The sequence below is a fragment of the Anarrhichthys ocellatus genome, unplaced genomic scaffold (assembly GCF_004355925.1).
Source record: "Anarrhichthys ocellatus isolate YVR2014 unplaced genomic scaffold, GSC_Weel_1.0 scaffold15, whole genome shotgun sequence".
NCBI classification, from domain to species: domain Eukaryota; kingdom Metazoa; phylum Chordata; class Actinopteri; order Perciformes; family Anarhichadidae; genus Anarrhichthys; species Anarrhichthys ocellatus.
Window position 1 is genome coordinate 5,085,875 of NW_022280045.1, and position 11,786 is coordinate 5,097,660.

The 11,786-nt window shown below is 39.6% G+C and overlaps 2 protein-coding genes across 2 annotated transcripts in view; both read right to left on the reverse strand.

Moving 5' to 3' along the window:
• Window positions 1-386: 386 nt before the first annotated feature.
• camk2n2a (calcium/calmodulin-dependent protein kinase II inhibitor 2a) lies at window positions 387-3,367 on the reverse strand. Its single transcript, XM_031854405.1, has 2 exons — window positions 2,838-3,367; window positions 387-2,224 (listed from the first exon to the last, which is right to left on the reverse strand). The coding sequence occupies exons 1-2, from the start codon at window positions 3,004-3,006 to the stop codon at window positions 2,154-2,156; spliced, it is 240 nt and encodes a 79-aa protein (XP_031710265.1). The 5' UTR covers window positions 3,007-3,367; the 3' UTR covers window positions 387-2,153.
• A 6,808-nt stretch (window positions 3,368-10,175) lies between these two features.
• mul2 (mitochondrial E3 ubiquitin protein ligase 2) overlaps window positions 10,176-11,786 on the reverse strand; it is a 4,975-nt gene continuing 3,364 nt past the window's right edge. The window contains exon 6 of the mRNA XM_031854874.1: window positions 10,176-10,250. Within this exon, the coding sequence (XP_031710734.1) occupies window positions 10,176-10,250 (75 nt within the window). The remainder of the gene's footprint in view (window positions 10,251-11,786) is intronic.

An 11,786-nucleotide genomic window follows, 5' to 3' on the forward strand; every position in this document is an offset into this window, starting at 1 on the left:
GTTTAATGAATTCACTAGTGTAGGCCGGCACAGAGCTGTTTAACAGCTTAACAGATGGATCACTGTTCCTTCCCTGATCTTTAATTAAGGATCAGTATTTAATGCTACTGAAGTCATGGCTACTGACCCCAAAGGCTACAAAAAGATGAGATGATGCTTTTTGAAGCTGAAACTACATGTATGTTGTTTATTAACAAGAGTTTATTTATCTTTATTTTTAAAATTTGTCAGTGTGCTGTGCTGACGGGATATGTTTTGCGTTGTTTTCTCCCCTTGACTTTTATTCACAGAACAAGCCCAGACCACTCTGATGTTGGTCCTATTGGGTATCAGCTTCCGTTGAATGGCATAGTAAAATGTTTTGGGACAAAAGCCAAACCAAAGAATCACATTTACATGTTCTTTCACCATTTATTAGTTCACCAAATACAGTGAAAATGGCATCATAATATACAATGACTCATTCTTAGAATGTCATGACATTTTTGTTGCTTTTTTGCTTCATAAAACAATGTTTCATTATTGAAAATATTAAGGTTTCATGCACGACAAACCATATCCAGTTTCTTTAAAATAATGGTACAAAATAATCAAAATTAAAAAACAAAAACTGTAATGTCCAAAATCGGTCAAATAACAACGTTATTTGAGAATACTCGTAAACAGTGCAATATACTCTAAAACTGCCATTTTCTAACAAATTCATCAACGAAGCTCAAGTCACAGTATACGATTTCTTAATAATAGTTTAACATCGATGTGTGCAAAACCCCAGACACATTCAGTTAGTCTTTAAAAAACGCCCGACCTCTGATATAGAATGAGACCAGTCCACCAAAATCTTCGCTTCGCCTCCATGAAGCCTAGTCTCATTCTGTATATCCTCTCTGAAGTAGAAATATTTTTGTTGATGAATTGTAAGACGATAGACTAGCATATAATTTAAATAACAAATATTTAGATATAAAAATACAAATATGACTTTTGTTAAAAAGAAGCGTGCCAGGGTAAGAGTAGTGGCACCTACATTGGCACCGGAGTGAAAGTTCATGCAAATAGATGGAGAAAAAACATATAGAAGACAAAAGACGAATATTTGCAAACTTAAAATACCCAAATTATGGAAAGCATAATTTTTTTTCCCATCAATTTCATGACTTTTGTTTAAAACATTTACTATATTCTCCACATCTGTGCTGGCCTCTGTAGATATCGGAGCAGTTGAAAATACAAAAAAAAAAAAGATATGTGCAGGTGTAAATCAGCTACATGAAGGTGCCAAGCCGCACCTTTAACCACTGATGGGTAATGCAAGAAGAAGAAGAAGAAGAAGAAGAAGAATGTAGCCTGTGGTTCAGGTTTATTCTGTGGCCTAATGCTCTTTTAAAGGCCAAGAGCAAACAGGGCTTCTACTACAGAAAATATTAACATTGCACCATCCTCGAATATATGTTTTTACATACAATGGGTCTCCTCTATTTAGCAGGCTGAGAGTTCTGCTTTTGAAAAGCGATAGCAGCAACAGGAATGCATTGGACCAGTGCTGAAAGGACAGCTCCCTTGAATGCACCGCCGCTGACCGAATCAACAAAGCAAAGCCTAAAGGAGGGGGGAGGAAGGGGGACGTCTGAGAGCTTAGCCTACCTACTGTACTGTACAACTTATTGAAATAGGGCTGGGATTTAGCATCAGCCTCCAGTTGCAGTATTTTGTTGCTTACAGCGCTGTTGAAAAGGAAAAAGAGATGGCCGTGAAGTAATGACAAGTTCATCCATCATTAAAGTCAGCAGAGGTTGAGCGGTGTCCGCCATCTCAACATCTTGCTGCGCAGCAGTAGTTCAATTCGGGATTCGCTTGGAGAATTGCCAGCAATCCCATGATAAATCTTGGTCTTTTCCAGAGTCTCTCTCCCTATCGCTTTCTCTTTCTTCACAGCTTTCTTCAACATTTCTCTTCCTCAAGCCTTCTCCATCTGCCCTCCCCCCCCCCCCCCACGTCTTTGCCTTTTCTCTCTCTCTCCATTGCCTTTCGTCAGTCACACCATCCTTGCTTCGTGCCGTCGTTTTTTCTCCTGCAATCCTCGAACATGCACAGCCGACAAGTGCTTCAAATCGGTGATCAAAATTAAAAAGTCTGCAAGGCATCGCTCACGTTTAAACGCCGGGTGAAGACTTGTCTGTCATCCCCTGCAGGACCTCGTCTATTCGGTCGTCCTCGATGACCACTGTTGAGAGAAAAGAGGAGAGGACGGTTATTAAGAGCATGGAGGGAACGATAAATATTTACATTTCTATAATATTCCATTCAATAGTGAGTCCATTGTGTTTCATTGTAAGGTCGGTGGATCCTTATGTAGGGCCTATAGTGGAGGGGACATGGCGCACTAAATAACCAAAGCAAGGAGAGAACGTGATTGCAGGTAAATAAATTAATTCATTAACTAAAGCACTATTGCAAATCCCAGACAAAACAAGTCATTCCCGATAATGGCGACGAGCCAGGCGTTTTATCCTTAAGGTTTAACCCTATTGTTTTGAGCACAGCATGGGGTGTGTCCTTACGTGACGATCACGTCTCGTGCATGTATGTAAACAGTTTGAATGCGGTCGACAACCATAAACATGCGTAAGTATTTATCCTGTAGTGAATTTTCAAATATCGAAACTGTGTTTATTATACAACATTATGAATTCAAATAAATTATGTGAATTGCAATATCACAAATAACTCACGGTAAGTCCCGAAATACCTTGCCCATTTTTCCATCACATAAATAATTATGTCCATGTATCAGTTAAAGACAACATGCCTCAATCCTTTATTTAACCATCCTTTACCTCGCTTGACTCTGCCGATCTGTCCAAGCTTTGGGGGTCTTTTCGCCTGCGACGCAGAGAAAAAGGCGCTTGTGTCCTGCAGTCCGCAGCTGTAGGACATCTGGTTGACCTCGCTATCTGCCCCATAGCCGTTCATTTTCCCCTCGTTGTATGGCAGCACCTCGGACATTGTGGCACGACGGAGAAGGATCACCAGCGTAAATACAGAAGTAGACAAAAGTCTTTCCTCAGCGACGTTGTCAATAAAGCCGGATTCCCCTTTTTCGTGCAAGCTGCAGCGGTTGTTTTTTTCTCCTGCTCGGATCCTTTCTGAGTGTAACTCGGTTTGGACGGTTTGAGGTTCGGTTGTTGTTGTTGTCTCTTTGTGGTCTCTGGATGTGTTGCAGCTGCAGGGAGAGACGGCGCGCGAGTGAGAGAGGGAGAGCTGTGTTCCGCTGTGTTGCTGGCTGATGTCTGGTGAGGGAAGTGGGAGATCCCGGGATCATAAAGGAAAACCCAGGCAGAACGGTGAAGTCATCCATCCGGGTTTGAGGCGCGCGCGTGTTGTGTGTGCATTATTGTGCGCGCTAGTGCGCGCGTGTGTACGCCAGGGGACCCCGAGCGGTGGAGGAGCAAGAGGGACATCAGCAGGCGAGAGATGCAATTACACAAGTGAAGGACCCTCACTGAGGCAGGTTTGAGGCTCGGAGACGTCGGCTTTTCTTTAGGATATCTGAGGAAGATTCATCATTACATAGACATGTATTGTGTGTCTGTTCAAATGAATAGATACATTAGCATTATATGTAGCATATAATAGCCCCATTAAAGGGTATATTTCACTCCACAATATAATAAAAGTGTATTATGGTTTAAAGGGAACTTCATAATGGATGATTACTTCCTTCTCTGTGCTTCTTAGAGCATGAAGTAGAGCATGAGTCATAACAATTATCATGTACTTACCTCAGCATTTCTTTATTTGATGTCACTTTATACTTCTACATTACTAAATTTCTGAATATTTTACTTTTTACCCACTTATCTAAATATTGAAAATACTGTAAACAATATAATGCTTTGAGAAGTGTTTGTATTCCTCGATACTTGTGTTTTCACAGCATTACTTAAGTAAAATGTTTAATGTGGGACTTTGTGTTTCTTCCACCATTGTTAATAGTGCAGCATGCTGGTGTAGGCTATAACAGAGACTGGGACAAAGACATTCAAAGGGCACTCTGATTATGTGCATACTGTAGTAAAAGCCTGTTTACTCATGTTGAGTATACAGTTAGTGTCTGGATGAGCTTTCTGGAGTCAAATAACCCAGATGATGTCATCTTTGGGATACAAGACTGTAAAATGAAGCATGGAGCCTAATAGATGCAGGCATTTACCAGGCAGAAAGATTCTTACAAAAAATACAAATTGTTTCATTCATGGAAATCCAAGGTTTTTGGAGCTTCACCCATTGAAATACTAAATCACTGGTGTGCCCCTTTAAGGGCCAGAGCAGCAAAAGAAAGTACAAACAATAGACTCTAACATAAGCTAGATCTATAGATCTATTTATGATCTGTTGTATATAAAAAGAAGCATGACAAATAAACATGATGACATTTTATACATTATAGACTTTCTACGAGAAATGGACACAATAAAAAATTAAAAAAGAAAGACAGAATTATATAATATGATCCTGGTTATGTGTCAGCAGCGAATATGTGAACGGCTCTATTCAGCACCATGGACAGAGCCAGTGTAATTTATACACTAGCTGCATTTGAAATTACGTCATTCTTCCTTGCCTTCTTTTTGTTGCAGTCTGTGTTACAACATCCGTCCTTGTAGCATATGGTGTCTCATAAAAACTAAAATAATGAGCTGACAGAAAGCCTATTTCTGGAGCAAACCTGTTTAACAACTCGGGCCAGCTGACCCATCTATAAACATGTTATAACCTTTCCATCGAAGCAGCGTGTTCCTCTGTTTTAGCAGCCAGTCTGCATAGCGGACCGGTGAAAGTGACCAGCTGACACTCTTTGAGATCAGTGTTGTTGGAAAGGCTCTTGGATCTCCTACGGGGGATAAGATGTGTGGCGACTACAGAGTCAAAGCAAAGCCTGCTGGCTTGCCTCCCACAGAAACATGGCCCATATAACCCCCTGTGTTACTGATATGAGTGCCGAGAGCATTTATGTTAACCACCAGTTTAGAAAACATTGGCTGCATGTTATGTTTGGAGACAGGTTCAACCCAAAACGTCTATTTTCAGGCATTACAAAAAGCAGTCACAGAACTAATTATATTCATCCAATTCAGTTTTTTCCCCCTCATGGATCCACACTCGATGTATAAGGCTATATAGTGCATCAGAGCTCATAAATCTGCCAATCTATCTCAATGTAATTCCCCAGGGGTTTGACTCACAAAGCTCCTCCTGCCCAATAAACTGCAGCCTCCAGCTGTCACAAGCAGAGCAGTTGATTCATGCACTGATTTCACACCATGTCATCAGTCGGCGACCTGCTTCCCCACATGGCACCAGGTGCAGATTCATGTTCATTATTTAGGGAAAAACATGCTTGTGTTATACCAACAAGGAAGCCCTTTCTTTCATACCCCTTCCCCTAATAAAGCACCGCCTCGAACATAATGTTGAACCCAGCACGCTTAAGTGCAACGGCTCCTCGTTTGGCCTGCCTCTGTTTAGTTCAATTGATCTTTCTCAGTCCACATGGTGTGATATCTTCTCTGTCCCCTTCTTTCTCTTTCTCCATCTCTGCCTCTTTAGCAGACAGCATTCTGGCTCACTCAATCAATCCCGTCATCTCTGATAGGGGCACCCACCCTTAAGAAATATGTGTGTGTGTGTGTGTGTGTGTGTGTGTGCTCTTGAAACGCTGCCGCCAATTATAAATGAATCACTATGCTGAGTCACTCACTCTCCACATCTCTCCCCTTGAGCAGACCATGGTGCTGCTGAACACACACACACACACACACACACACACACACACACACACACACACACTGTATATACACACTATGTTCCTCCTTGAGGCATACTAGCTGAGGAAAAAAACCCAATAACAAGCAGAGAGCTAAGAGCCCGGATCAATTCCCTGCGTATCTCTTAGGATTTGCCTGTGTGTGTGTTTATGTATGTGCCTGTGTGCAGGTGTATATTTTAGAAAAACTAAAAATGCAAGTGAAAGGACAAAGAGAAAGAGGAGAGGCACACAACCTCTGCATTCATGGACCAAATAAAAGTATCATGTATGTCTGCTTTCCTTGTCATGAAGATGAATGCTGTTTGTTCTTAAGCATGAAATCCTTCAATAGATAGTGGCAGAGCTTTGGATCAGAGAAACCTCATATAGGTCATATACATACAGAATTTGACCTCTGCAAATCAGTGGGGTGCCAATGACAGGTACCCAGGGGTTCAGTGTCTTGCTCAGGGACACTTCGACATGTGGCACTTCCCAGTCAAGGATCGAACCGTTGACCCTGCGGTTACCAGACAACCCTCTTAAGCCGGTGAGCCACAGTCGCCCCACACAGCTGAGATAGATATGCTCACAGCTGTAGCCTGCAGCATGCTGAAGCTTCACCGAGACCTCCCACACCTCCGTCACATAGAGAACCAAGCTGGGATCAAAGGTGAATGTTTTATGTTGTTGGTGACGTCCTTGATTTTATAGTCCTTCTATAGTAGGAGACTCTTACATACAGTACATACAATTTTGTAACATCAACTAACAACTAAGGAATAAAACAGTTGTTAACATTTTCAAGAATTGATTTTATGTTGAGAGAAAATGACGTTTAATCATATATTCACTAAATTGGACATCATGCATCACTGGCTATATTTCAACTACACTTAATAGGCTATTACTGCAATTACTGCAACTTTGTTGTACTTGAAAATACATAATCTGCAGAACATTTGTTTGGGCTGTAAATCAATTGATTTGTGTAGAATGCAACTTGCAGGTTTTGTAACAAAACTATATTTTTCTGTAATTATTATTAGTTATTAGGCTCAGAATTCAGGAACCAAGCTAGACATGCAGTGCATTGAACATTGAGCTATTAGCAGAGAAATTGTTAAAACATGAGAACACACCTGTAGCCAGAAATACGACTCTGAATACATGTTAGTGGTGCGCCGTGTCCGTTTTGGATGCGTGTCCCAGGTTGGAAACCACTGCTGTGGCAGTGTACTGTAGCCATGCAGTTTGGGTTGTATGAGCTCAGGTTTTGAGATATCCTCTTCAGAAATTTCTGCTTCCATCTCAACTCAATTTAGTTGAGTAAACTTGTGTTTGTTGATATAAAAAATGAACAGCAACATCCCTTTGCTGATTGAATGTCCCACTTGTTAATGTCTTAATAATCCACAAACCTCACTGTCACTGAAATTACTTTCAACTGAGGAAATCGTCCCAATGAAAATTATTGACAGTATGTTATATGGATTAGAGTAAATTTGAATGCTGGGGCACCACAATCAAAACTCCATCCACCCCCATTGTACTGTCATGGCAGAAGAAAATATAGAGAAGGCTTTCCTAAAACCTGAGCATGACAGAATCAAAACTACCTGCATGGCTACCAGTAGAAATAAGTGAGAAAATGTACCTTTTTCCAATTGTGGGGATCTTTGTCCATTGATGTAGTAAGAACTGGGGTTTGGGTGAATGAGCTTTGTAAAAACGGTGCACTCTGCTCAAACTCAAAGGCCAAATAGAAACATCTTTAAAACTGACCAGTATATATTTCCCTATAGGATACAATCCCTCTCTGCCTTTCCTCAGGGAAGAAGCGCTTGGTTTGTTTATGAGAGAAGAAGCACTGCAGTCACACTACTGTCACAAAGTAGGTCACTTATCCCACGTTTCACTGCATGACCAAAGCAGATGGGTGACAGCGGTAATTGGCATCAGGGACTATAGCACGCTGTGATGGCTCTCTCTCCTGAGATACCGCATCTCTACCTTTCCTCCTGCTGTCTGTTGAGTGTCTGCTAATGCCAAAGTCAAAAAAAGACCCCTCCACCCCACCGCTCCCTGTCAGGAGCTCAAGTACATAAGGTCATGGTGTGTCAGGATTTATCAAAACTTTTTCTTCAGATCCGGAACTAGCTATGCCTTCTTCTTTTTACACTGTTGTTTGTTGAATACAGCATTCATCTCCATCTGCTGTAGTTTTGCTGGGCTATTTCTGGATGCAAGAATTCAACAAACAAAATAAATCTTACTAATTAAATCAATGAATTCACACCAAAAACAGAACAATACCACATTTGTATATATTGTACCACAAAAATGAATTTGATTGATGATACTATTGCAGGAGACCACGATGGAAATAAGTCTTGGACTTTGTTGTGTTATCCCCGACAATTTGTTATACACTTGTATTTTGACTACTGTATTTGGAATTTTATTTTGACAAATAATTTAATTTAATTAACTTAAATAAATGGCTTCATCTGAATACATGATTATAAACAAGACTAAATAGTCTGCAGCAAGGCTAGCAGCTCTGTGAGGCTGTAGCCTACTTAAGCATACAGCTAATCAATGCTTTCAGCCAAATGTAGTTTGCTAACACTCTCATGATGACATGGTAAACATGTTTAGCAGGTATGTTTTCCATGCTCACTACTTTAGCATGTTAACATGGTAAAATTAACACAAAGTGCAGCTGAGGCTGAGAGGAAAGTCATTAATTTAGCTGGTATTTGAAGATAAATAATATCAAAGTTTTGGACAAATTACAATTTTGACTTGATGATGGCACCAGTTGAAAAGTCAGGGGATCAGCAAAGTTACTACAATTCATCATGAGTGGGGCATGAATGTGTGCATCACATTTTTTACGGCAATCCATACAATAGTTGTCGAGGAGTTTCACTCAAAATCACAAATATGAGCAAACCGGTACTCCTAATAAATAAGGTTTTACCTAACTTAACCACCAATGCCTGCAACCTCATCACCACCAATAAGGGTCAACACCCATGAAGCTCAGACAATTAGAGAATAATCATATCATCTGAAGTGTTGGTCAGCTATCAGAACGGATTAAACGGGATATCACAGCGGACATTAATTGCATGTGACTTGTTAATCATCAACTGGAGCCAGTGTCTTCCTTCACTGTCAGCCGGTACAGTGTGTATTTCAGTACCTTAAGTGAAGGTATACTGTACTGTGCCACCTAGTGGTGGCACCAATCTTTTATTATACTTTAAATATACTGAAATAGGCTCAAATTAACAGTGAGGAAAAAAAGAATACCTTAATCATATTTCAAAGCTTTAATTTATTTTTGAACTGTTCATACATTACGGGAGGGGTTCTCAAACCTATTACTCAAAGGTTTTTAACAAAATAACATCATAATGTATTTAATTCATAGTAGAATAGAAATGGGTATTTTTTATTTTTTTATTTTTAGCATTACTACTACTCTTATTGATACTCCTGTTTGGTTCTTTATCGATACTCTTATCTGATCTTTTTTCATAATTGAATAATTGCTTTTTTTAATTTAGACTTATTATTTAAACCATGAATCAATTCAGATCAGGAATTCATCTATATTTTAGATACAACTAAATGTTTTTAGGGCAGCAACAGAAGCCTAAAGTTGACAACCGCAAAGTCACTATAAACTCAATTATATCTCACTGAAGACAAATCTAAAATGTTGTTAAAAACATAATATTCCTGAATGCAGTTTATAAAAAATGTAGAACAAAGACAACAACTTACCAAATTTTAACATACATGTTCAACTAAGATAAACAGTTTGACTACATGCAGACAGCTTTTGTTTCGCTTTTTTTTTTGTAACAATTTTGTTAGAAACTGCAGGCTTTCTGCCCCCCTCTCCACTAGAGGCACTAAGTGGTGTTTCACTACACTGGTACTACCTCCCAACTTATAAACCTTATTCACCTAGATGGAGTTTTTGTTGCCGTTTCTTTTGCGTCTTTTGAATTACTTTCAATGTAATTAGCAATTTATTTCTATTATTAGGTTTATACGTATTTCAGATGATTAACGTATCATCTTTCATCTAATTAGTTTTATAATATGATGAAGTAGTAGTTAAGTTAAGGTAATAATTATATTTATAGACAATATTTATGTTACTTTAATGTTCTTTAATTTGGCATGATTTAAAGGCCTACTTTATGATTTGAGCAAGATGTTGTAATCTCTTTCTTTCTTTGTTTAGAACCGTGGCAATCATCAGCAATCAACTTTAAATAACTTCCTGGTTAAATAATCAGCACAAGTGATTGTAGCCTTGTTTCCTGGTGGTTTGTGGCTCCAGTTAGAACATTAAATCCTCAACAAATTTGCTATTAGCCGAGCTGGCATGCTGTGCTTCAACATCGCGGCTGTGAGACTGCGGACAGAGCAGATTAAAATAACGGGTGTATTGATAAAGTATTGGTTTTTTACTCACAAAGGTTTTATTGCATTACAGTAACTGTTGTTAACTCCAGTAATCTTTAACTATCTGCTGTAAGATGACTTTGCTCAGTGTGTGTTTGTGTGTGTGGAGGAGCGACACAGAGAGCAGATGATCACTGGTCGTGATTATAAATTACACCAAAACATTAAAAAGTACAGATAAAACGTCTGAGATTATCAATATTACATTTTTTAATAATTTGGCACCGGTGCACATTTATGTGGTTTCGGTACCCATCACGAGATGTGAGCTGGGTCCAGATTGACTTGCCTTTGGGTCCAGATGTATTACAGCATTTTAGTAGCATGCACTCTCTCCAAAGGCCCGTGTGAGATTATTCACTCTTTTGCTGTTCTGTCTTTGCATTCTCCCAATAATTCAATTAAATAAATCAAATGCTACTGGTTTCCCCCCCCCCCCGCGTGCCCTCGGAGGTCTGCGAGTGCTACAGTAATAGTCTGTTCCTCGAGAGCCACAGCTGCCGTTCTGCTGAGAGAGCTCATGAAAAATGTGTACAAGTGAACCCTTATGACCATTGAGGTAGCTTCATGAGATCCTGTGTCTCCCACCTGCTTCTTTTTCACGCCTACTCAGCCTTATGCCCCATACTTCACCATGCCCCCCCCCCCCCCACACACACACACACCTACAAGTTTTTCCCTTTCTGTTCAAAAGAAAAGATCTGCCATTCTCCCCATCCACTCATTGCTTGTTAGAGATGACAGAAATAGTAAGCGTGATGATTCACTGCACCCAAGTCTTTTCTGACACCAGGTGCTGTCAACAAGCATTTGTGCCATTGGAAAAATAAAAAGACCCATCATGAATTCACATCGTCTTGAGAGTTCTGTGAAACGCATATATGTCTATTCAGACAAACTCATTTCCTAATGTTTAAGGGGAGCAGCAGTCATTTTATGTAACAGCTGCAGCTCAGATGTCGGTGGATCATTATTAAGAGACGCCAAATCTTGAATCATTAAAGATCTGTACATATAGACTGAGCATAATGCAGTATTTCATGGTAGCTGCACACAGATCTGTATACTTTACAAGAAAGTCAACATTTTGCACACTCTCGCCTGTTTGTAGTGCGTTAGCTAACACTAATACTTTGTATTAGCAATATTGTTTCTTTGCTACAAGAACTTCCTGTGACTCAAATGTGTAGCTGATTGTGGTTAAAACAAAAGCATAGCTCGTTCTGACCAGGCTTAGGTTATTCAGTTCAGTTCAACTGTCAAATATATCAGCTACACTACAGATATAGATCAACATATTCATTTGTTGTTTCCACCTGATGAATGTAACCCCAATGTTCACTCTCTTGAAGCTCAGTTTTTCAGAGGGGAGTTTTTTCAGAGGGGAAAATAAATGCACAACTTTATTCTTTATTTTAAAATTCAGATTTGTGTTCTGCCACATATTTATTAAATAATGCCTCGTTGCAAAACAATTGATCAGGGA